Raw genomic sequence first — 24,097 nt, 5'->3', positions numbered from 1 at the left:
TATAAAATACTATGTGTGTATATATATATATATATATATATATATATATATATATATATATGTTTACAGATCGGAATAAACGTTGCTAACTTGCCGTAATAGATGGATAACAAACAATATAACTGTTATAATTAAGCGACTTTAAATTTATTTTATAAATCAAATTAAATCTTATTATAATTTAATAAAAAAATTAAGTATCGTGATCAAATAAATAAAATTACAATAATATATTGAATAAAATAATATAAATATTATATTTTATCGTATATTTATAATATGAAACGGTGTATTCCTCGGCCAGATACCCTTTCTTAATTCTTATACATGTGGTAAAATAAATAAAAAAATGAAACCCCTATCCAATAAATAAAAATATTAAGAAGAAAAAGACCCGGACTTTAAAAAGTGCACCGTTAATGCAATGTCGAAAGTATACTGTAATATTCCCCAAGAAAAAAAAGAGAGAAAAAGCTGTACTTTTGATCCTTCACGTTCTTTATGCCTTTTAATTTCATTGTTTTTCTCTCTCTTTCTTCTTTTTTCCATCAAATCAAAGCCTCTTTCTTTCTGAGTTTTTTTTTGTGGGTTTTAGTGAGGAAAAGAATGTCAAAAATTTTCTCCCCTTTTCCCTCCTTTTGATTGCTTTGAGAAGTTTTTTGCTTTTTGGCGTTGAAGAGGAAAATTTTCTTTTGTTTTTCCTTTTTCTTTCTCCTTTTCCTTTTTCCGGTGGAAAGATCTCGCATTTCGGGCTCTTTTTATGCCTTCCTTCGTCCTTCTTCTTCGACAAGTGGCCCGAAAGAAGATCATCTTCCTCCCAACTGCCCTTACAGGGAAATTTCAGAGAGAGAAATGGACGGCTGTGATCTTCCTAAGCCCAGGGATCCCGCCATCAAGCTGTTCGGAAGAAAGATCCGGTTGCCGGGTTCTCAGATTCCGACCAAACCCATATTCTCTGTATGTCCGCATTTTCGTCTAATACTATTTTCATACGCAAAAAATTCTTGCGTATACGTGCGTTTGCGTGTATGTTGTGTACGTATACGCGATTTTGCGAAGTGGATTTTCGCTTGGTGCGTAAAAGGTGAATGCTTGGTTGCGAAGTTCGTACGGTATTGACGACTGAATCTCTCGCATTTTCCGATTGTTTCTCGGGAAAATGCTGTCTTGATGTCAAGGAGGCTTCTTTCGTGTTCGTGTTCTTGGGGTTTAGAAACGATGTCGCATTAGAGTTCGAAGTGAAAAAGCTTTTGCCCCAAGACTTCAGCGACAATGTTTTCTTTACCAGAATTAGTATTTTGTCTGGTTCATGTTATGTGGTCCAGTTTCCAAATTTTTGATGGAATTCTATTGAGAGGCGGGCCAATTTTTTTTTTTTTTTTTGGAGATTACTGAGAATATCAAACGGGTTATTTGATATCTCTGTACGTAGATATACGTATTTCTTATGTATGCACGTATATATATATATATATATATATATGTATGCTTATTGTCTCCTTGGAATTCAGGAAAGAGATGCCAAAGAGGGAGACAACATTTCTGGAAACCCAAACGGCGTGATTGTGAATTGTGAGTCTAAAGAGGAACAGAGCGGCGTTGATGGAACAGAAGAAGACAAAGCTTTCAAGAAACCAGACAAGATCCTTCAGTGTCCGAGATGCAACAGCTTAGACACGAAATTCTGTTACTTCAACAACTACAACGTCAATCAACCGAGGCACTTCTGCAAGAACTGCCAGAGATATTGGACTGCTGGTGGAACCATGAGAAACGTTCCCGTAGGTGCCGGACGCCGGAAGAACAAGCATTTTGCGTCTCAGTACCGCCAGCTTCTCGTATCTTCGGATGGAAATCCCGTTAGCAAGATGGATGCTGCAGACTACTCGGTCAGTACCCAGATGATTGATTCTCCTTCGGGAAATGGAACGGTTCTTGAGTTTGGCTCTGATGAACCACCGCTCAGTCGATCCATGGATACCATGCCGCCGCAGCTTGGAGATCAGAGGAATGTCGCTTCAAGTGTTGGAAAACGTGAATCCGAGCTCTCTACTTCTCGGTCTTCTGCTTTGGAAACTTCATCAAATAGTTGCAGCAATGATGTAACACTCGACGAGAGGGCGAAAGAGCAAGCTCCTTTGCCAAGTTCACTCCCCTTTTACCATGTTCCTTCATGGAGATTTCCTTTGAACCCATGTTGGAGCGGGTTTTCTTCCGTGACTGCAAATGGCGGAAATACGAGCCATTTTCAGCTTTGTCCCGCTCCGATTCTAGCTATTCCCGAAGCGGGTTTCCCTCCGAACATCCCATTACAGTTCATCCCATCTCCTTACTTAGCTTGCAGACCTGTCTTGCAAGATCCATCCTTTGCTCCAAATGGTAATTGTTCATTACCCTCAACGAATAAAGATTGCATTTTGGAAAGCCGTGAATCTCCTCCGACTCTGGGTAAGCATTCGAGAGACGAAACCGGCGTCGAGGAAACGCGGGTGGGGAAGTACGTTTTGGTTCCAAAGACATCGAAACTCGATCAAACAGATTCAGCTTCAAGCTATCCGGTATGGGCAACGTTCGGGATTATACCTGACCAAGTGGCTTGCCCATCAAAAGTCGGAGGATTCAGAGGACTCGAGCCTTAAAAAAGCCTCTGAAATTCACACATTTGATACCAAAATGACCGATCCCGAGACACGGAAGCATATATATATGCTTCCATCTTCTGAGAAGCAACAAGAAGAATTCGTGTCTGAAATTCATGTCTGGTGATTCAAAATCATGTTCTGTTAGAAGGAGAAAAGCTGTCTCAGCCATGGAGATGAAACGCTTCATGGTGGCTTTGTTAGCGTCAGTGGCTGGCCGCATAAACACCAGCAGAAATTATGGACAATTTAATGTGAAATTGATATTATTATATTTTTATCCATTTTTTTTTTTTTAGTTATATCAAAATATTTTTCCGTTTTGACTTTCATGCCGTGGCGGGGTAAATATGAAAAGAAAAACCACACGTATAAAATGTATAATATATTAAGAAAATTAAAAGTTAAAAAAAAAGTTTTTTTTTTTAGTCCTTTTCCTTTTTCATTGTCTGAATTGGCTTTTCTTTTGTTTATTTTCTGTACTTTGCTTTCTCAAGAGACCTTTTTGGCGAAAGCCAATTCAGCTTCCACCTTTTGAGTTGGAAAAAAAATGTCACTTTGGGCTATTTTTCATGAGCATTTCCTTCACGAGCAAGAGAGATGGTTGGTTAGATAAAAGAAAAAACTATTTTATAAATTGCATTTGATAAAAAAAACTGGTTAGATGCTAATTAAATTAAGAGAAGAAATTCAAATTTTAAAAATTCTCAAATTCTAAACAATAAATTGGATCTAAAATTTTACTAACTCTTATCTTTAGATGTGCGTGCAAAGGATTGAGTTTTGACCTATTAGTTGGTAATATAATGGTTGAGAGATGTCAAACTCATTTCGAGGTTATGTATTCGATTCTACTGGTAGAGAAAAAAAGATGCAATTAATTGCGTGACTAAAGATCCTAGGAGATTAAATGGGCCGAAAAACTTCCTTGTTATAAAAAAAAGTTGGATTTTGGTTCGTAAAGGACTCAAGATTTACCTAGTAATTTATAAAGTATTTAACTCTAATAATTCGAAATTTTGTTTGAATATATTTTAAAAGCAATATTAGAAAATCGTTAAGAATGTTCCAATAAAAAAAATTATAGATCGGATAAATGTTAGAAATCTGAGATATAAAATGAACAAGAAAAGTAAATCGGGAACCGGATATATTCAAGGCGTGATACACTTTCCTAAAAACGTTATTCCGTCCTATATGAGCAAAGGACTTCCCGGAATACGTTTTTGAGATACAATGACGAGAGAAGTGATCTTAGTTTGCTCTACTAAGAACACAAACACAAGAAATCGCAAGAAGAAGATGAACAAAAGACTTTTGTGAGTGTTTTGCAAGAACAACCACAAAAGTGCTCTCAAATCTCTCAAAAAATAATTAGATCTGTTCTATATCGTGTTAGGATGTCTAGGGGTGTTTATAAACACTCCAAATGTCGAAAGGTGTGAAGAAATCGGAAGTTTTCCCGAACGGTCGCGATTTTTCGTTATTTCCGAACTGCTCAGAAAAAACGGGCTACCCGTCCGTTTTTCCGAGCTACCCGCCCGTTTGTTCCGAACTGCTCAGAAAAAACGGGCTGCCCTCCCGTTTTTTCGAGCTATCACCCATTTATTTTTGGGCTTTATTCCTCAGAAAAAACAAGCTACTCTCCCATGTTTTCGAGCTGCCCTTCCATTTTTTCTGAGATCACTCTTCACGTTCAAAACCGAACGTAAACTCTTCCGACAAATCCTTAACAACTTAGCCAATTCATGACACGTCTTTTACAAACATTTAACTCCTCAACCATACTCGTAATACACGTAAAACATAAATCCTTTTGAGAGATTCTAAATTCTCATTCATTTACTCTAAAAATCACAGCCTAACCACAAAGATTTTATAAACACAACCAATATTCTTTTTTTTCTTTGTAAAATGTACAATATACACAGCTTGTAAAAATAGTAAATATTTCCAATGAAAAAGAAATAAAAGAGATAATAAAAAAAAGATCACGTTATTTAAAAAAAACTTACGATTATTCTATATAAACGGCCAATCAAAAGCATTATGATTCTTCAATATATATGGGCTTTAGCCCATATATTCGAGCTAGGGTTGTCTCGGTTAATTTCCAACACACAATCCCTAAATCCTCGGCGAAAGGTTTTAATAAATACAAAAGCTTTGATACCATTGAGTTTCCCTTTTTTTTTTTTGTAAATGGTTGAATTAATATGGGAGAAATAATAACGTAACAATTGTAATATATATATATATATATATATATATATATATATTTATATATATATATATATATATCTCAAAATGTGTATCTCAATGTCAACATGAATTATATGAACCGCCGGTTAATATCGCTACTATTTTGGTATGATGTATTGTGTTTTTGCACAAATGTTAAAAATATATATAAATCGGTTCTGTAATTAAATAGTCACGTAAATGAAATACATATGGGTCGTTAAATGTAAAAACTGCAAAAAAAGAAAATCTATTCAATTATATATATATATATATATATATATATATATATATGCTCAAATTAGTACCCAAATTTTTAAATATTCGCTTTAGTACAAAAACTTTTAGCATATCATTTTCATTTTTTTCGTTTATAAAATGATCAAAATAAAGTTGTCTTGGCTTCTTTTTGTTCATTAATATTAATCGAAGAAAGCGAACGTAGTTATGGTAATTTTACAAAGCTGGATATTAAAACGCATAATATATAAAAATTTGGGTATTAAAATTAGAATTCGAAGTTCAAGGTATTATTATTGTTGATAATGATGTCATTTTATTGATTTATATAAAACTAGTGAAACCCATTTATAATTATTTTTATGGGCTGTTTATTAAGGATATTTTATACTATTAAACTTGTGACATCATCGTGAAAGTTTGGGACTCCATCGTAAATACTGAAAGTGAATTTTTTTTTTCAATCGTATAGGATTTTTAATCTAACCAAATAAAAATGAGACTGTTCTATGGATAAATTGAAACAAATGATTGTATTATGCAATAAATATGTAAATTAAAATATTCTTATTGTCTATAGGGAGATATTATTCATGCCGTTTAATGTAATATTACAATATTTTGGAAGTTGACCTCTTAGTCAATGATTAAAAAGAGGGGGGAAGAGAATTGCCACAATTGTTATTATAACAAATCTCAACCCCAATCTTCTCAATCAATTCAAATAATATCATATGCCACAATTTTTTTCTCTGTGAAATCTTTCTTCAGGAATTAAGTCCCATTATTTTTTAGTTCTAAGTTTTTACATTATTTTTTGGTTTTATTTTTTTTATTTAAGTATATTTAATTTAATCTTAAAAAAAATTATATTTAAAATATTTTTTCCATCAGATTTGTTCTGGATACACTTATATATCATATAACTTGGCTAATATTCTTTTTTTTTCCAAAAAAGAAATAATTATGGACCAAATTAAAGTTCATTCATGCATTCATGCATCTCTTTGCCATTTGTAATGCCGTAGTTTCCGATGTTTCGCACCTACTTGGAAAGATTTGCCAACAAGAAAATATCTTAATCCAACTCAGTTTATATAAATGCATGTGGATAATCATGCAAATAAATTTTATCGATTTAATTATATAGCAAATCTTTGCTTTTTAAAAGATTTACCAAAAATTGTTTGCATTCATGCATTTACTACGAAATTAATTATTAAATTTAGCGGACATGTCGATTCATTCGGCGCATTAGGAGCATAGTTTATTATGGGTTTGCTTGTCTTGTCTCCATCTATGCCATGCAAAATTTTCAAACATGTTGAATAAATTGATCAACTGGCATTTATTTTCCGAAATTGTCAATAGAATTAATCCTCTCTTTCTCTAAACTAGATTTAAAAAAATAATAATTAAAACTACTTTATTTCTACGTGAATTGGTGAAAAAAATAGAGCTCTTCTTGAATTATGCGCTCTTAAGAGAAAATATTTTATTTCTAATTTAAAATTTTCTGTTTTGAAAAAAATTATATCTATTTAATTTTTATGTCATACTTGGTTCGACTTTTTTTAATTATGCTAATTTGAAAATATTTTCTTTCAAAATTTTCAAATATTTTTTTAAATCGGTTCTGTTTCAATCAATTTAATTAAAAATGATTTCTAATCAGTTCGATTCTAATTGGTTAACAAAAGAAAAAGTTCGATTAGATATTATTTATTTTATTTTGATTTGGTTTTTTTATTACCATATATAAAATAATAGTTGTTATTTTGTTCAATAACGGTGATGAATATTTTTCGTTTTCCTAACGGTTGGAGATGGGCAATTAATTAATACACCACAAAATTGTGGAGATAATTGAAAACAAGAAGTCCTTTGCTTCCTTGTCGAAGCACTTCAAAAAAAAAAGAAGCAAAAAAAGGTTTAGAAGAGGTGCTTTTTTGGATTTAAATGCTTGATTAGGTAAAATCCGTATCCTATTTAACTAATCCAATATTAAATAATCAAATTCACAATATTAAATATGCAGGCAAGTTATATATATATACACCCTAAGTGCGTGCATTACACGTCGCATACGACCCAAACTGCATGCAATCATTCATGCATTATATCCATAATTGTTTAAATTATTACTAGGATTAGTGGGTTGGCCCATTTTCCTGGTGCGAGTCTAATCATTAAACTAACCACATATAATTTTATTAATTTCTTGTATTCTCATTAATTAGTTGCATGTCAAAATAAACCTAATTATATTTTTGCTATCCTCTTCGCATTATTCGCCATAGATAACACGGGAATGATTCGTTTTGTCCCCTCGCAATTCGTTCATAACATTATTCGTGTAAATCTATAAGTTATTCAAATTTGCCATCTTACTAGCAAACAAAGTGAAATTATTATGCATTTTCAACAATTTGAATCCCGTGACATTTGTATCTATATAGAAGTCGTACGTCTTAGTAGGATTGTATAAACTAAAGTTTGTCGATACGAGACAATCATTTTATTTTCTAGTCATTTGTCGAGTTTCCCCAACTTCTGCTCTCTCTTTTTTGGGCCTGTTGCCTCAAAACAATCTATTTTTTCAGAAGAAAAAAATTTAATTGAAAAGACCTTGTAATAAATATTGGAAGTCCAAGAAAAAAATAGTTTTATAGATTTAATCGTATTTGTAAGCATCAAAATGTAAAATTTAAATGATTCTAATGAGAATTATGTGTCTTTTCATGAAAGTTTATATGACCTATTCTATATAAAATCACCCGTATAACTACCTTACACGAAGAGTTATATATACTATTTTTTTTATAACCACGATGGTTCCAGATCTTTGATCCGACTACATCCACTCTAGACTCATGACCAGCCTTTGTACATGGACCATTTTTGTCTAGAAATTACATTCATCCACACCAATAAAATCGAACCCAAATACTTGAGGATGTCTTTGTCACCTCTCAACTACTAGATCACTAACTGTTGACTTACTATCATTAAAGGTTACAGACCATTTTAATTTCATTGTGTATAAATAGAAAAAAGTTCCGTTAACCAAAAATATCGGACGTATTGTTATATCGGTTCATATAAATCGAATCCGATTATCAAAACCTCTAACATTCGCCAATTCAAAACATCACAATAACTGTAATAGTTCAAGCCATTTTCGTTATCGTATGTATATATTCTATAGTTTTATCTTTTTTTAAAAAAAGATTATTTTATAGTTTTCTTCCTGCATATGCAATTTCTCCACATGCAAACCAACCCATCCATCATTCCTACATTCTTCGTGCGCAATTATTTAATCGTGGTCGGTCCATATATACCTCGTCCTATATATACTCTCTGATCCAGCCTTGGCTTTTTTTATCACACCCAAAAGCGAATAAGCCATGAAATCTACGAAGTTCATAGCCATTCTCTTAATCTTCGTTTTCCAAGTTGTCTCGGCCGATCTTAGGACCGGTTTCTACGACTCGGCGTGCCCAAATGCCGAAAAAATCGTACGCCAAGTTGTCGAGAAGCGATTCGCGACCGATAAATCGATCCCGGCCGCTTTGCTACGCATGCATTTTCACGATTGTTTCGTTAGGGTAAGATTATTGATTTCTTTCGTCTATTTTTGTCTAAATGTTAGATTTCGGATATACTTTTATTCAGTTTCCTAAGAATTCTTTGAAATCGGTTTTATTTCATATTGTATATGATTCGGTCTAAGCTCAATGAAAATTTTTATTTAACCAAATTAGACCCAACTATAATAAATATGATTTGGCTATTCTATGTATTGGTTGAGTTCTCATTGAAATCGGCTTGAGTTTACGCGACACCCCCTTTATTTATGAGAATAATATCAATAAAACTTTTAAAATAATAGGCATCATGATATAATATGTATGCATATACACACGTAAATATTGCACATTTAATATATATATATATATATATATATAATGGACCCTTTATGAAAATTGACATGCTATGTATACCTACTATACGTACTAGTTTAATCCATATATGATTCTAACTTTACAGCCAAATTCGTTACAAATTCATAAAAATATAGTTTTTTTTTTATAATTGAATTAAACAAAACTGTTACTAATTTAAAACAAATGAATGCATATATGAAATTCAGGGTTGTGACGCCTCAATACTGATAGATTCAACGAAATCCAAGCCGTCGGAGAAAACAGCCGGACCAAACCAAAGTGTACGAGGATTCGAACTCATCGACGAGGCCAAGAATCTTCTAGAAGCTCAATGTCCATCGACCGTTTCATGCGCCGACATCATCACGCTCGCCACGCGTGATGCAGTGGCCCTTGCCGGCGGCCCGTCTTACCCCGTCCCCACAGGAAGACGAGATGGCCTCGTCTCGAAATCCAACGACGTTAACCTTCCCGGACCGACGTTTTCGGTTTCCATGGCACTGCAGTCGTTCAAATCCAAGAATCTTGACCTGAATGATATGACAACGCTATTAGGAGCTCATACCGTTGGCATTGCACATTGTAGCTTATTTTCGGACAGGCTTTCGGATTTCCAAGGGACAGGAAAACCCGACCCGTCGATGGATCCGGCATTGGTTTCGAATCTTAGTAGCATTTGCTCGAAAACAAATGATCCTACAGCGTTCTTGGATCAGAACACTTCGTTTGCGTTCGATAATCAGTTTTACGTTCAGATTCAAGCCAAGAGAGGCATATTGCAACTCGATCAAGAGTTAGCTTCGGATGGATCGACTCGTGGGATCGTCTCGGGTTTTGCTTCGAACAATGAAGCGTTCAAGAAAAGATTTGCCGAGGCTATGGTGAAAATGGGAAGTATAGAAGTTCTTCTTGGTAATGCCGGGGAGATCAGAAAGAATTGTAGGGTTTTCAATGGGCCTGCCTCAAGCCCAAGCCCAAGCCCCAGACCAGGTCCAGCCCCAACGCCAAGCCCAAGTCCTAAACCGGCCCCGAGCCCAGCCCCGAGCCCGCGACCAGCTCCTGTCCCTGGTCCGATCCCGAGGCCGAGGCCAAGGTCCAAACCAGGCCCGAGGCCAAGGCCGCATCCGAAGCGGAAAACAGGACCGAAGAAACCGGGCAAGCCGGGGAAATCACACCAGTCTAAGTCCAAAGTAAAAAGAAAGCCACCAATGTGAATCTTTGGACAAAAAAAAAATCAAACGTGTATGTAATAAAAATCAAGATTCGATTTCTTGGTAAAGTTCTTTGGTTGCATTGTACGATTCAAGAGGTGTTCTTCTGTTCTCGGGGCGCCCTTTCAGGAGTGTTCTTGGTAACGAGGTCACTCCTTTTTAAAAGTTTTCTGAAGCCTATTCAAGTGTTCTGTCTTTTTTACAATTTTGTTTTGAATAAAATCTCTACAGCTTCTGTAACTTAAAAAATGTTTTCATTTGGAATTTATATTATAATTGTTACAAATAAAAATATATCCATATGAAGAGGCATAATATCAAAACTATCTTTATTTTGCTTTATGAATTTAAGAGTATACTTTTTTTTTTAATTTATTTTGTTGTGATTAGTGTAACCTTGGTTAACGGTATAACGAGTGTGATAATCATGTAATGTTAATGTTTAATGGTGTGATCTCAAAATAAGTCGCTATAGTCACACCGATCACACACACGAAAAATGATATAGAAGTGTATGATTTGAAATACATGTATTAAAACAAAGGTATTTTTGGTAATGGCGAAGGATACCTTCAAATTGTATATGAACAAACTCTTGGACCGAACCAAAAAATGATACGCATTGGTATATTCCGTTTCTGGTTATAAACGATCAAAAAGCAGGGCTCGAACTGGAGCCTGATCAGTGACTGCTGCCTATCGTGAATCAGAAAAATCTACCGACAATGCTTTCGAAATCGAAAAATAAGGCTTCTTTACGCGAAAATCTTCATCGCTTTCGTGACCAGAACTATGAAGAAAACCCGGTTTTCTGTTCACCAGAAATTTCTGGGTATCGGTAAAGAACTCAACTCTTTCTCCGGCCCGGTAACAGTCCGAGAATACCTCCGAGATTTGTGAACCCTCGTTTTGACGGTCGGAACTTTGCGTGCAACGGCTTGCCATATCATTTGAACGGCGTCGCCTTCCTTTGACGGGAAATTGAACTCGTAGAACTTCTCGACTTCCTTTAGTCTCTTCCACATCCGTGTCCACTCGTCCTTGCTTATTCCCCTTATCAAGTTAATGAGGAAATTCTCTTTCAGTGCATCCGAGGCACGGACGAAAACCGAGAATTCGGAGTAGTCGATGACGTCTTCGAAGGGAAGCTCGATGTCGTCGCTGATGATGACGGGGACACAGTGGCTAGCGATTGCATCGAATAGGCGGTTTGAGGAAGGTGTGTCTCCGGCAATGTTGAGGCAGAACTTGGAATTGTGCATTCCCTGAGTGGCTTTGTTTACGCCGTCGTTTTTCACGCTCCCGAACGAGAAATGAACGTCCTTTTCGTCTCGTAGAAGGTAGAACAGTTCCTGACGGACAAACCCGCCCTGAGATTTAGACACCGCACAAATTTTGTTGAGAATTTAGCACAAAGAAAACCGGAAATCGGGAAAAAGGGTTAGGAGCAAATCAAAGCATTCACTAGGAAACACAATACATGAATATTCATATCCAAAAAGAGAGTAGCTTTAGATTCAGCAACTGGATTGAAGAAGAAAAAACTAATCTCCTCTCCCACAAAGCAACAGAGCAGAAGCAAATGTGAGTGGAAGAAGTAAAGCTTACATCTTTTCGGTAGATGGCACCTTGAAAGTAGAGCAAAATCAGCCGGCTATCGAAATCAGACATATCGTTTTCATATGATTTGATGACATGCTTATAAGGGGCGATAACATCTTTCTCAAGGTTTGCCACAGTAGGAGGGTACCTCCCGAAGTCCGAGAGTATAAACATTGCCGGAAACAGCTTGTTTCTGGCATCAAGCATGCTGTTTGGATGATGAGCAAGAACAACATGGTCTCTACCACCTGATCTCTTCCACTCTTCTCGGCCGGTCAGAAGCTTAACCAGCTTTTCCTGTAACTCTTTGTTTCGGCTGGTTTTTTGGTGAGGATTCACCTTTGAGAATCGGTTATAGCTCAAAGAGGAAAAGAACGGCACAAAGACGACATCTGCTTCGCTAGAGTTATGAACCCGTACTGCAGCCTTAGCCTTTGGAGCGTCCGGATATTCTGATGCGAGGAGATCTAACGTTAGCCAATACTCAATGCTGTGTTGCAAGTTCAATCCCCCGGGATAAGGCGGTATATACTTTTGGATATCAGGCCATACCCTCTTGCTATTCCCTTCGGGTTTCCAGTCTAGCAGTCCAAAATGAAACTCCGGGTCCATGTCGTACATGTAAACCTTAAGAGAAGCCGGTGCCTTTTCCTTCTTCTCGCACCTACAATCACCTCTCTCTCGCCCATCCATCTCACCGTCCACATTGTCGGGCCGATCACCGTTGTAATGCTCCACGTTATCTCGGGTTGAAACTCCGGAATTTACATCATCCGCGGTGGAAAGAATCGACTTGTGAAGCAAAGCGTAGTCGAGGAAGCGGTTGTGGCCGGTGGAATGCAAGACAAAGAACCAAGAAAGCACGAAGAGGATGGATGTGACCAGAAACAGGCAGAGCAACAAATTCCGGGCTACATACCCAACATTAGAAGCATTCTTCTCAACCATTGCAGCATCAATCTCAAAGAGAATCAACACCAGCAGCTACCCAGGAAGATCATTCCTAACACAAATGGCTGAATCTGAGGAAGAAAAGGCAGCAATGCCCTCAAAATGACCGGAAACTACACAGTACAGAGTCCACGGGAACAATCTCAACGCCAAATGCGATGAACTCTGAAATCGTACGTATCGATCTAGGAACAGTCATCGGTCAACCCGCATTTTCAGCACCTATAAACACGTAAAGAACGAAAAGAAACCGGGATTCAGCTGGACAGAACCAAAATGCGGAAGAAAATCGCCAAACCCAGAAGCAAAACGTCAAGAAAAATAGCCATAGAAAATCGAATTCGAACCCTAATGGCGAAACAGCGATTCCCAAATGAAAAAAAAAAAAATTGCTGGAAAGGTGAGATTGCTGGGCTCAAACAGAGCACGAAGAACAAGTTCCGAGTCATACCGTGAATAACCCAGGCGAGAAAAGTAGCGAATTCGATCGGGTCAACGGGCATTTTCGTGTAAATTTTTGCAGGATTTTTTCATTCCAAGATTATTTTTTTTTTCCGGTCGTCTTCTCTTCGGGTGTACGAAAGTGTCGCGTGGGAATAGGAAGTCGTGCCTTTGAACCGGGCTTCCCAGGGTTCCTGCGGAACAACCAGAGGATAATAATTTTGGCTATATTTATTATTATTCATCAGCATCCATTTTTTCTTTTCTTTTTTTTTTGGCAAAATATCTATTTTCCTATTTTATATTTATAAGTTATTCGATTCTTTTGTGAATTTCTTTTGATGATTTTTCTTCTGAAAGAATGCTTTAAATGGTCTAATATTTTCAAATGCAAATAATTATTAAAAAAATGAGATTATGCAAATATAGTTATATTAAATATTTAAAAATATAGAAGCATTAACCTCTATCAAATTTAAAATAAATTGAGAGTATGCAAATCTAGTTATATTACATATTTGAAAGTAAAAAAATCCCATATTTTTCACCACGACAGTCAAAAAAAACAATGATGTAAAATGATTTGGAAGAAGCATTAACAAATTTATGTGAAAATCTAATTTAATGCATTCCTAGCCCTAGGGGTTTAAAAACACAGAAATCTGAAAATAGAGGGGATGAAATTGAGTTTTTCCATTAATTAATTTTGGTTAAAGAAGGGTAGGTGAGGTTTGATCTTGGCTTAGCTGGAAACCATTGCCCAATGCAGATGATCTAATTTATCTAAAAGTTTCGTGCGCACACACATATATATATATATATATTGATTTTTCTATTTTTATATGATAACTGGTCCTTTTTTTTGTGAAAACAAATATGGCTTTTTCTATTTTGTTCTAATAATGAATAAAAAAAAGGTAAACGAATCTTTACAAAGAACAGTTTAAAATAGCCTAGATAACATTACCATTTACCATGCACACAATCATGTCGGTAGCTTACATGAGATTTTTTTTATGGAATAGTTATGTCTATTGATCAACCATTCAAATTGGGTTATTTTACAACGACATGTCGCTGCTAGACGTGGACGTTTCGGTATTTGGATCCGATTCGATTGGATAATGATTCGGTTCGGTTTAAAAAAAATAATGTATCAATCGGTTATCATATGAAGCCATTATACGATTAATTAGACTAGAAAATTAATCATTTTTAAAATATATCTTTAGTAATATAAATTGATTCAGACTATAATAATAATTATCCTTTTTTTTAAACTAAAACGAAGATGTCAACCCAATAGTTTATAATTTTTTTTAATACAAGTGTAATAGTTTGAATTCGGAAATGTAAAATTATAATAAATAAATAAGAAAAATAAAAAAAAAAACACTGAATTTTATAATTTTGACAAAAAATACTGAACTTTTTATTTTATCAAATAAACATTAAACTTTTTAAATTTAATAAAATAAATACTTAACTTTTCTACAATTGTCTAAATAAATAAAATGAATGACATGACCAATGATATACAAACACAGCAGATTATTTTATTTAGTTTTTTTACAATAAAAAAATCAGATATTTTTTTGGATCATTAAAAAAGTCAGTGTTTTTTGATAATCGCACAAAAGTTTATATATTTTTTGAATCATTTAAAAATTTCAGTATTTTTTTACATTCATTCAGAAAATTTATGTTTATTTGACAAAAAATAAAGTTTAGTTTTTTTTTTAAATCAAAATAGTAAAGTTAAGTGTTTTTTTTTAACAAAAGGTTAAAAAAGTTCTTTGATGTTTGAAAGATTTTCCCTAATAAATAATTTATAATGCAAGATTTGTTTTTAATATAATTGTAATAGATTGAAGTTGCGTAAATGTAATAGTTTAGAATCTTTTACGAATTCGAAGTATAATGTTTTTGAACGTAAGTATAATAGTTTAGAAATTTTTTAATTAGTTTAAAGTAGGAGTTTAAGTTTTTCTATAAGATAGTTTTAAATAAATTAAAAAAATGTGATATCTTTTATGAATATTTAATCAGATTTATAACTAATTATTATTTTAATTAAATATTTTAAAATTAACTTTTTTTAGCGAAAAAACTAATAATCCCACAAAATTTCCAAGAAATAAAAAATTCAAGAGACGGAATAACAAAGGAAAGCTCAAGAGAGAACGAGTCAGAGAGACTGACCCTCTCTTTCATCTTCATCTTCTTCCTCCGAAACCCAGAGAAGAATGCCATAGCCAAAAATTTCTCCCAGAATCCCGAAAAGCCACACTAAAAAACCCTAACAATGGAATCTAGCATTCTCGAATCCCTAGGCGTGGAGATCATCGGCGTCATGGCTCCAGTCTCCATTTGCATGTTCCTCGTTGTCCTCCTCACTTACTCTCTCTCCGTCACCTCAGATTCGCAGATCCGTACCGCCGCGAACCTCGTTTACCTCGAGAACCCCTCGGATTCCGCCGCCGTGAAGCTCGAAGGCAGCATCGCCAACGCCGTCGTATTCGTCGTCCTCGTCGCCGTCGTCACCTTCGTCCTCGTTCTCCTCTACTACTACAACTTCACCAACTTCCTCAAGCATTACATGCGCTTCTCCGCCTTCTTCGTCCTCGGTAATGGTGTCCCTTTCTCGCGGGTTTCTGTTAGGGTTTTTTATTAGCCGTTGGTGATCTGTATGATCGCTGCACATTTGTGTTGATTGTGAGCTGGATTCGGGTTTCTGTCTCAGGTACGATGGGTGGCGCGATTTTCTTGTCGATCATCCAGCATTTCTCCATTCCCGTTGATTACATTACATGCTTGATATTGCTTTTCAACTTCACCGTTCTGGGGACTTTGTCTGTGTTTTCGGGTGGAATTCCTATCGTTCTGAGGCAGTGTTACATGGTTATAATGGGGATTGTTGTAGCTGCTTGGTTCACTAAGTTGCCCGAATGGACAACGTGGGTTATATTGATGGCTTTGGCTCTGTATGATTTGGTGGCTGTTCTGGCTCCTGGTGGACCGCTTAAGCTATTGGTGGAGTTGGCTTCTAGCCGTGACGAGGAACTTCCCGCCATGGTCTATGAAGCTAGACCGACAGTTTCTAGTAATGACAGAAGAAATCGTGGTTCAAGCTTAAGGCTTTTGGTCGGTGGGGCTTCAGATTCTAGATCGGTAGAGATGCAAGCAGTATCGAATCAAAGTCCAGATAGTAGCAGAAACGAAAGCTCTCATCGTGTGGAGTATAATGCCCTTGTGGCGAGAGATGTAGATAATACAGATGGTAATGGCAACAGAGACGAGGTTGAGAATTCTCCTCTGGTTGGTAATCCAAGGGATAGATACTCGACATCTGGTGCGTCTTCCGAGCACTCAACTGCAACTGAAATCAGAGGAAATAGAGAAACCCGTGAAAGTTCAACTGTAGATGAAGAAATGTCGCCGCTGGTTGAGCTGATGGGTTGGGGAGATGGGGAAGAATCGAGAGGAAGGGATGCTTCTGATATGGTCGAGATTTCGAACAGAGGCATCAAACTCGGTCTCGGAGACTTTATTTTCTACAGTGTTCTAGTTGGCCGGGCTGCAATGTACGATCTGATGACGGTATATGCCTGTTACCTTGCGATTATTTCGGGCCTTGGATGCACTCTCATCCTGCTGTCTGTGTACAACCGAGCTCTTCCGGCCCTTCCCATATCCATCGCATTAGGTGTCGTTTTCTACTTCTTGACGAGATTATTCATGGAGCCGTTTGTTGTGGGGACGGCAACTAACCTGATGATGTTCTGATTAAAGGTTTGGTAATGGAACAAGTGAATGATAGTTCGTATTGTTTGGAGAAGGTATTGATGTTTCTTCTTGATACGCAGCTTTTTATATGGAGCCGTAGAATGTGACACACAGAAGAACTGACCCCCATTGCACTAATGGTGTGATGTTATACTGATTAATGTTTCAAAGATGTTTAGAATCTTGAAAAGTATATCATGTTTATATAGGCGATCGGTTAAGGTTTGGTTTGGTTATTTTCCGGGTTTCTATTTTTTCGGTTTTGGAAAAGTCATATATGTTTAGTTTTTATGTTTGATTCAATTCGGTTTGTTTTTTTTTTTTTTAATTTGGTTTACTTGATGCCATTATATAGGAATATTTGGTTTTGTTCGGTTCGCAATTTAAATCAAATTCTGTTTGGTTATATTATTTGGTTTGGAAATGTCAAAATCCCTATTGACATTTTTGAAGGCTGATTTCGAGAACTGCAATGAGCTTTTGGTAAAGACAGTAACTATGAATGCCTTTCACATTTTGAATCAAGCTATGATTTTTCTTCCTTTTTTCCTTGTTTGGGAATATATATATAATTAATGGGTAGTCTTGAAAGTAAGTTGGAAATCTATTTTTCACGCGATGCATTATCATATTCATAATTTATAACTCTAATTTCAAAAGGGAATCTCCTGTTGATCGTAATCACCGTGGGGTAAAAATAGTTTTTTTCTTCAGATTCCCACTTTCATTCATTAGAGATTTACTGAGCCGAAGAATCTCAAAGCCAGATTGAGCCTTTAGTTCAGAGAACAAACCGAACTTATTCCGGTACAGTTAACCCGGCTGACGTATCCAGAAAATTTCCTGGTTAAGTTCACCGGTTTAAGGTTTCTAATTGTTTTTTTTTTGTTTCGTTCGCTCGCTCCGTGTTTCTCTTCCAGGGTTTTGCGCTCTCTTTCATTCTTCTCACAAGGGTTCTTCTCTCTCTCAAATGAATTCGAGTACCGATTCCACTCTATGCGTGAGGCAGGAACTTGATATCCCAGAAGAATTAATGGGGTCTCCGGAAGAATCTGCAGAAGAATCATCGAGGATCGTTCCTTTTGCGCCTTCAAATGAAGAATCGATACTGGAGAAGGGTCTCGGGAAAGAAGTAAACTTTTCTTTTTTGGCTCCCTCTCCTGAGAAAGATCGAGAAACGATTTATTCCGCCGACACTCGAGATGTTTCTTCCTCCGGAAAGGGTTCAGAGTTTCTCACTGAAACTGAGATTTCTGCGACGGAAGAGGCAACAATGGTGGAAGCTTGTTCTGTAAATGTTTCTGTACCTGAAATGGTGGGCTCTGAAGTTCTTGAATCGGAGAATTCTGGTGTTGACGTGCGAAAGACGAAGGAAACGGATGCTCCACTCATTTCTATATCTAAACCGTCTTCTGGGTTTTCTGTAGAAAACGAGAATTTTTATGACAAGACTGGGCTCATCAATGGGGTAGATGTTGCATTTGATGGTCACAATCGTGAAGAAGAAAGTTCGAATCTTGATGAGAAGGGCAAAGAAACGGAGGTCCAGAGACTTTTAGAGGCTGAGAAGAAAAGATTGTTGGCCGAAATCGAAGTAGGAACGATTTTCGGACCGAAGGCAAATGCGGAGACAGTTACTAGCGACTCAAGTTTCTTCAAGAGTGGGGATGATTGTCAAGAGGTACAAGAGACTGTTGAAAAAATGGTTCTAAACGATCCTTCTTCTGACGGAAGATCATTGAAGGTTGAAGTTATCGATGATACTGCGATGGTTGATGTGGTTCCCATCTACAAGAGAGGAAGTGATCATTCTAAGAGATTGGAAGCTTCACGAGCTGATACTAAGAACACCGAAGAGATAACAGTAAACCGGAAACAGGGGAAGGGAACAAGAGGCAAAGGAAAGGGAAAGGGAAATGCTGCTAAGAAATCGGCCCAAGTTTCTGAAATTTGTGATATTGTTGAAAAGAATAGGAACCCGTCGAAGATGATGTACTCTAGGAAACAATTGGAGGCAATGAGGTTTGCCAAGATTGCGGATCAGAGGAAGCTGTGGAGTGACATATACACTGGCCTTGCTCCTGAGGTGGTGACCGAGTATGAAAGTTTGGCTAGTTTCAAGAATCAGAAGAATTCAAAACCGAATCGAGATCGTGCACGGCCATTTCCAAGGAATCGCGATATGAGCATTCTCGGTAAGGCCTTGCTGTTGTTTCATTTTGGCTTTCACTTGTTGGAAAAATGATAGTTTTTTAGTATTTGTGGCCAAAGGCATTCAGAACATTAGGTATAAGGAAAGTATGATTAGCTGTTTTTGATATTTATCAGTTTGTCCATATCTCCAATGTTCTGCAGAGTTTTCTGTTCAGTTCTTTGTTTTCTTTTCCAATCGGTTCATGTTTCCTCTTGAGGCATACCGGTGTCAAAGTCTGTCTATCCTTCACATTAGTTTCCGGTATTCTTCTTTGCCACGCCTTTGATGTCGGAAAATCTTTGCAGAAAGCTCCTAAAAAGGTTGTATTTTTCTTTTGCACGATGTTCGTAGTGTGTCCATACCATTTGATAGGGGCCTTCTGATGTTTTCTACAGGTCCCATAGCTGCTGTACCGAGACGAAACCATTTGAATATCTTTGTGCATTGAGCTGTGAGCCGAGGGAATTTGTGAAAGTCCAGTGTTCATCATATGCATTTACGCTCATGGTTTTTACGTCTATGGGTGCCACTATAAAATTCTTTGTCGTGTAAATGCTGCACTTAGAAATTCTTTTGTTGAGATTGTACAGTCAGTCCATACATTTTGAATCAAAATATTACAATTTCGAGTTTGTGAATGGGGTTAACTCTCTTTTATTGCCATGCAACTTGATTTCATGTTGTCTCGATCTTTCCATTGCCCTTTTTTTCTTGTTTTTTTTTTTAATTTCATTAGACTAAGTTGTGAGGTTTTATTCAGAGAACAATGATCTGGAGGAAATAACCGGCGAAGGACTTGTAATGGAAGAAGAATACTGCACTGAAGATGATGATAGCGATGAAGATTACAATAGCATTCTGAAGCCTGCGTTTGCAGTGGAAGGAGAGCCTGATTTCGATTCTGGGCCACCCGAAGATGGGTTTGAATATTTAAGACGAGTCAGGTATTGCTATTTGCCTCCCTTGCTCGGGAATTTGGACGAGCTTCAAGTAATGGTTCATCCATTTTATTTGCGTGCGAAAAATGTTTATTTTTTTCAGTGTAATTCAGGTGGGAAGCTCAGCAGATTCCGAAGGTTAAAATAGCCAAGAGAGATACGAGCAAGAATGCTTCGAAGGAACAAACTATTTACATGCCTCAGCTTCCCGAGATTGCCAAATGTCTGGACCATCTTTTGCCGACGAAAGAATGGGAGGACGCATTTCTTTCCGACTTCTCGGACCTTCGGCTGGTACATTCTCTCTCATAACTCATGTTTTATGTCAAAAGCTGGAACAGTTTGGATCTTGTCCCTTAAATGGTGTAACAGTCCTCGGTTTTACACAGGCTTTGTCGCAACTTGATGCATCGAGTATGGACAGCTCGGATGAATCTGGTTTCGTGCTTAATTTTGAGGAAGATCATCGTATCATGAAGGAATTCAATGGTCTCAGCTCTGTGGAAACGGAGGAAGAAACGAAAGAATTCCCTAGCGGGAAGGAAGGAATTCTTCTGTTTGATAGAAACCCGAAACCGAAAACTGCAACTTGTAGCGGTTTCGGGGAATATCCGATGCTTTCAGACATACAAGGGATGGATTCCGTGACCCGGGTATCGACGCTGAGGAAGCGTATATCCATGGTTGAGGCGGGAGACGGGTTACAGAGGAGCGACTGCCTCTGGATATTCGCGTTATCTGCAGCAGTCGATACTCCGTTGGATGGCGATACTTGCGGGTGTCTCAGGGGTCTTCTGAGGAAGTGTGCGGGTACTCGTGCGGGGAAATCGGAGGTCGACGAGGAAGTTGTCATGGCGAATATCCTCGCCACGATCTCGGGGAGATATTTTGGCCAAATGGAACGCGAGTAAGTGACGAAAGGTCTTTTAGTGCCATCGTTCTTTGAGTGTCTCGAACCCGTTTGATCGTTGTGTTATAGCCATTCGGTTTTTAAGATTGGGTTCGATTAAGTGTCATTTGGTTCGAATTTCGGTTTATGAGTAACCGAACCGAATGCTCTGTATCTCTGGAGTGAACCGGTGTAACTTTACCAAGCGAATCCCTTGCAGAGAAAACTCATAAACGTCATCTAAGCAATTATCATAAACATCATCCAAAAAAATATGAACACTCAGAACTCTCATTCGCAAACACACAGTGTAAATGCAAATGCAATCACATTCACTGTTTCTAACCAAGTGAATAACCAAACAGGTGATGTTGGTTTTGAACAAATTTAACAAGAAGAAAGTGCAAGTGCAAGTGCAAGGCCAATGCTCTTTTCAGACCCATACAAAATACTATGCTTTATTCACAAGAATGGCGGTTTCTGTTTCTCGAAACGAATGCGTAAATAATCGACCTATGCTTGCGGGAACGTCTAGTGATTACCCGAGAGGTTTTCCTAGGCCGAGAAAGTACAGCCGAGGAAACTCACAAGAAATCAAAGCTAATTCAAATTAAGAATCACATAAACTGGCAAACTACGTTAAAGAAGGGAGCAATTTTACCAAGCTATTGCAGTTTATACAACGCCGATTCGGGGGAAGCTTCATAAGACCTCGAATAATCTTCTCGTTTCGCTCTTCTTCTCTTCTGCTCATTCCTGCACGATACGTGACATTGAAAGTTAGCCCGGTTCGAGAAGAATAAATGCTAAATTATACCCCGATTCAATAGACAAGAAAAGATGCTTATCAAGTATGAAAAGACGAAACAAGAAATGACAGTATGATTTGTAAATACAGTCTCGGATTGATCGAGCGAGGAAAATGGTATTGCGAATCTCTCTCTAACATAACTTTAGACTACAGCAAAGACTTCTTGGATAGTTATACAGGTCGAGGATTCATGGTTCAGGGTCTAGGGAACGGCGAATACCCAATGTGTACTGCAGAGACACAAATGGTGTTGCTACATAATACAGCCTAAAGAAGGGTTTTCTTCAAAGCTTTTGACATAATTCATCTGTTCCTCGGAATTTATAAATGTTATCACTGGAAGAACCTTGAAAGACAAAACCATAACTGCATTACATCTGAAAGAGCATGGAATTGTGAACTTACTGTAACTGAGATGTTGATGCTTGCCCTGCCATGTATGCCAAGCCACCTACACCCGTATTCCAACAACATAAATAAGAACCTACAAAGGAAAGACAGATATATAGCCTATGCGGGTGCCATTAGTAAGACGACCCGACCAATCACAAATACCATTTTCTCCCCATTTTTCGGTCATTATTAAAATAATTGATTTATGTGCGCTGCCCCAGAAGGAAACATCTCTTTTTTCCTTGTCTTTTGGGACTAACCCCTTCGTGTGAATACCGAAAATTTTGAAAGGGTTGGAACACAAGATCTTGTTTATGCATAGATTTGATGCAACACTGAAAAAATGTTGGTTTTCTTGAACCGGGTGCATTAATGGGAAGCTCTTGGGGGCATTGGAAATGTTACCTTGCGAATCCACTGGAGGATGTACATACAAGACTTCGAAATCAGCAGTGAATTGTGGCTTGATACTTGGCAATGCCGCTTGCAAGAAGCACATATCCAAGAACTGGCATTACATATAAAGGACAGGCAATCAAGAATAGATTTTTAAAATGTTGATAGAATCCTAAATACATGCCGGTGTAAACATATATCAAAATTTTTATTTGCGGTTCGTAAAATGAAACATTAATTATATACACACTCTTCATATATGCTTACTTAACTCTAAGCTACAGAAAAAAAAAAAAGTCATTTGCTTCCTTATTCGTAAGAAGCATTCCTAGCAGCAAGATGTATGAGATATCATTCTTCAAATAACATATATCTCAGGAAACAATCTACAAATGATGGAACAATAGAAATCTGTTTTGAATGTATAGCGTACAAGAACAGAGCTCTACATACCATATTGTTGGGCTCCAATTCAGAATCACAAGGAAGATCAAATGGATTAGTTGACTTGTGATCATTCACATGATGCCACGCTTCTTCCTGAAATGTAAGAGATAAGTCACTGATTCACACGATTAAAGAAGGGTGGGGAAGAAAAATCAAATGCAAACCATCATTGGCTCTAAAGACGGAGGGTAAAATGGTGCCGGAACAATGTTCCCTGGAAAGCCAAAACCCGAAGGGTCATTATGGATGTTGGCTGTCTGTGTTCCATCATTGCTAGAATCCTGGAACATAGTATTGTAAAGAGAAATAAATCGAAAACATTGTCTAGAATATCAAAGGTTTGTATAATAAAGAAAATGCAACAACCTCTACAACTTGTAGATTCAAATGTTGTTGATCAACTTTAGACGATGAATTACTTGCTTCATTTGCTGCTTCACCAACCTTGTTTGCACTGTGTAAAGGAGGATTTCCCTTAATAGAGTCATCAAAGGCATTCCACGTCTGTTCACAGACATGAGCAGGAGTTAGTCTTTTCTGATCTTGTCATGCTATTATCTCGGAAATAAGCAGCAACATTTTTAACTTATCAGCGCAGGTCTTGCCTGTGGATATTCAAGCAAACTAAGGTGGGCAGGACTACCACACATTCCATGCTCAAGAGAAATACCACTATAATAATGTCTATAAAGAGGTAACAAAAACAAACACTACTAATGCAATCAAAATGACAGATCGAAGAGTAAAGAAGCTAACCAAGTTGCCTGCTGACACAGCAGTGCCCGGAGAACCTCCACATAAGCCGTCATGCCATGGACTGGGCACTGACAGAGCAGGCTGGTTGGAACTTGATGGATTTAGTGGCCACTGTAAGCTTGTGCTTGATTGTGAGATTCCTTCAGTTTTCACAGAAGAATTATCCAGCTGAGGAAATCCAGAGATGGTAATGTTTTCAACAGTAGGTTCAG

General features: G+C 37.2%; 6 protein-coding genes across 8 annotated transcripts in view; 4 read left to right on the top strand and 2 right to left on the bottom strand.

Moving 5' to 3' along the window:
• Positions 1–593: 593 nt before the first annotated feature.
• LOC104821387 (cyclic dof factor 3-like) lies at positions 594–2,923 on the top strand. Its single transcript, XM_010552247.2, has 2 exons — positions 594–957; positions 1,512–2,923. The coding sequence occupies exons 1-2, from the start codon at positions 853–855 to the stop codon at positions 2,637–2,639; spliced, it is 1,233 nt and encodes a 410-aa protein (XP_010550549.1). The 5' UTR covers positions 594–852; the 3' UTR covers positions 2,640–2,923.
• A 5,589-nt stretch (positions 2,924–8,512) lies between these two features.
• LOC104821377 (peroxidase 57-like) lies at positions 8,513–10,459 on the top strand. Its single transcript, XM_010552237.1, has 2 exons — positions 8,513–8,731; positions 9,277–10,459. The coding sequence occupies exons 1-2, from the start codon at positions 8,531–8,533 to the stop codon at positions 10,282–10,284; spliced, it is 1,209 nt and encodes a 402-aa protein (XP_010550539.1). The 5' UTR covers positions 8,513–8,530; the 3' UTR covers positions 10,285–10,459.
• A 424-nt stretch (positions 10,460–10,883) lies between these two features.
• LOC104821368 (probable arabinosyltransferase ARAD1) lies at positions 10,884–13,483 on the bottom strand. The gene is made up of 3 exons (XM_010552225.2): positions 13,286–13,483; positions 11,890–13,056; positions 10,884–11,651 (listed from the first exon to the last, which is right to left on the bottom strand). The coding sequence occupies exons 2-3, from the start codon at positions 12,829–12,831 to the stop codon at positions 11,097–11,099; spliced, it is 1,497 nt and encodes a 498-aa protein (XP_010550527.1). The 5' UTR covers positions 12,832–13,056; positions 13,286–13,483; the 3' UTR covers positions 10,884–11,096.
• A 1,960-nt stretch (positions 13,484–15,443) lies between these two features.
• Positions 15,444–17,472, top strand: LOC104821361 (presenilin-like protein At1g08700). Its single transcript, XM_010552213.2, has 2 exons — positions 15,444–15,902; positions 16,019–17,472. Exons 1-2 carry the CDS (start codon positions 15,581–15,583, stop codon positions 17,059–17,061), a joined length of 1,365 nt encoding a protein of 454 aa, XP_010550515.1. The 5' UTR covers positions 15,444–15,580; the 3' UTR covers positions 17,062–17,472.
• Positions 17,473–17,902: 430 nt separating this feature from the next.
• Positions 17,903–21,292, top strand: LOC104821356. The gene is made up of 4 exons (XM_010552202.2): positions 17,903–19,256; positions 20,016–20,199; positions 20,307–20,487; positions 20,583–21,292. The coding sequence occupies exons 1-4, from the start codon at positions 18,032–18,034 to the stop codon at positions 21,102–21,104; spliced, it is 2,112 nt and encodes a 703-aa protein (XP_010550504.1). The 5' UTR covers positions 17,903–18,031; the 3' UTR covers positions 21,105–21,292.
• Positions 21,293–21,880: 588 nt separating this feature from the next.
• The window catches only part of LOC104821335 (probable ADP-ribosylation factor GTPase-activating protein AGD14), a 5,977-nt gene continuing 3,760 nt past the window's right edge, over positions 21,881–24,097 (bottom strand). The window contains exons 8-13 of one of the 3 annotated variants that reach the window (XM_010552190.2): positions 23,886–24,097; positions 23,574–23,633; positions 23,294–23,410; positions 23,136–23,222; positions 22,692–22,794; positions 21,881–22,344 (exon numbers count right to left, since the gene is read on the bottom strand). In XM_010552190.2, coding sequence (XP_010550492.1) covers positions 22,295–22,344; positions 22,692–22,794; positions 23,136–23,222; positions 23,294–23,410; positions 23,574–23,633; positions 23,886–24,097 — 629 coding nt within the window. In that variant the 3' untranslated portion in view covers positions 21,881–22,294. Of the gene's footprint in view, positions 22,345–22,691; positions 22,795–23,135; positions 23,223–23,293; positions 23,411–23,495; positions 23,634–23,885 lie in introns of all 3 variants that reach the window. The other 2 variants (XM_010552175.2, XM_010552182.2) reach the window with 2 other exon arrangements.

This window comes from Tarenaya hassleriana, unplaced genomic scaffold (assembly GCF_000463585.1).
Source record: "Tarenaya hassleriana unplaced genomic scaffold, ASM46358v1 Cleome1, whole genome shotgun sequence".
In the NCBI taxonomy this organism is placed as follows: domain Eukaryota; kingdom Viridiplantae; phylum Streptophyta; class Magnoliopsida; order Brassicales; family Cleomaceae; genus Tarenaya; species Tarenaya hassleriana.
The sequence above is the reverse complement of the archived record's forward strand: the minus strand, read 5'-3'. Positions and strand labels throughout refer to the sequence as shown.

Excerpts from the sequence above, each read along its gene's own strand:
- LOC104821387 (XM_010552247.2), top strand. The coding sequence starts at position 853 with ATGGACGGCTGTGATCTTCCTAAGCCCAGGGATCCCGCCATCAAGCTG. Across the intron at positions 958-1,511 it reads CGACCAAACCCATATTCTCT|GAAAGAGATGCCAAAGAGGG; the intron begins GTATGTCCGCAT and ends CTTGGAATTCAG.
- LOC104821377 (XM_010552237.1), top strand. The coding sequence starts at position 8,531 with ATGAAATCTACGAAGTTCATAGCCATTCTCTTAATCTTCGTTTTCCAA. Across the intron at positions 8,732-9,276 it reads TTCACGATTGTTTCGTTAGG|GGTTGTGACGCCTCAATACT; the intron begins GTAAGATTATTG and ends TATGAAATTCAG.
- LOC104821368 (XM_010552225.2), bottom strand. The coding sequence starts at position 12,831 with ATGGTTGAGAAGAATGCTTCTAATGTTGGGTATGTAGCCCGGAATTTG. Across the intron at positions 11,652-11,889 it reads GTGCCATCTACCGAAAAGAT|GGCGGGTTTGTCCGTCAGGA; the intron begins GTAAGCTTTACT and ends TCTAAATCTCAG.
- LOC104821361 (XM_010552213.2), top strand. The coding sequence starts at position 15,581 with ATGGAATCTAGCATTCTCGAATCCCTAGGCGTGGAGATCATCGGCGTC. Across the intron at positions 15,903-16,018 it reads CTCCGCCTTCTTCGTCCTCG|GTACGATGGGTGGCGCGATT; the intron begins GTAATGGTGTCC and ends TTTCTGTCTCAG.
- LOC104821356 (XM_010552202.2), top strand. The coding sequence starts at position 18,032 with ATGAATTCGAGTACCGATTCCACTCTATGCGTGAGGCAGGAACTTGAT. Across the intron at positions 19,257-20,015 it reads TCGCGATATGAGCATTCTCG|AGAACAATGATCTGGAGGAA; the intron begins GTAAGGCCTTGC and ends GGTTTTATTCAG. Across the intron at positions 20,488-20,582 it reads ACTTCTCGGACCTTCGGCTG|GCTTTGTCGCAACTTGATGC; the intron begins GTACATTCTCTC and ends GGTTTTACACAG.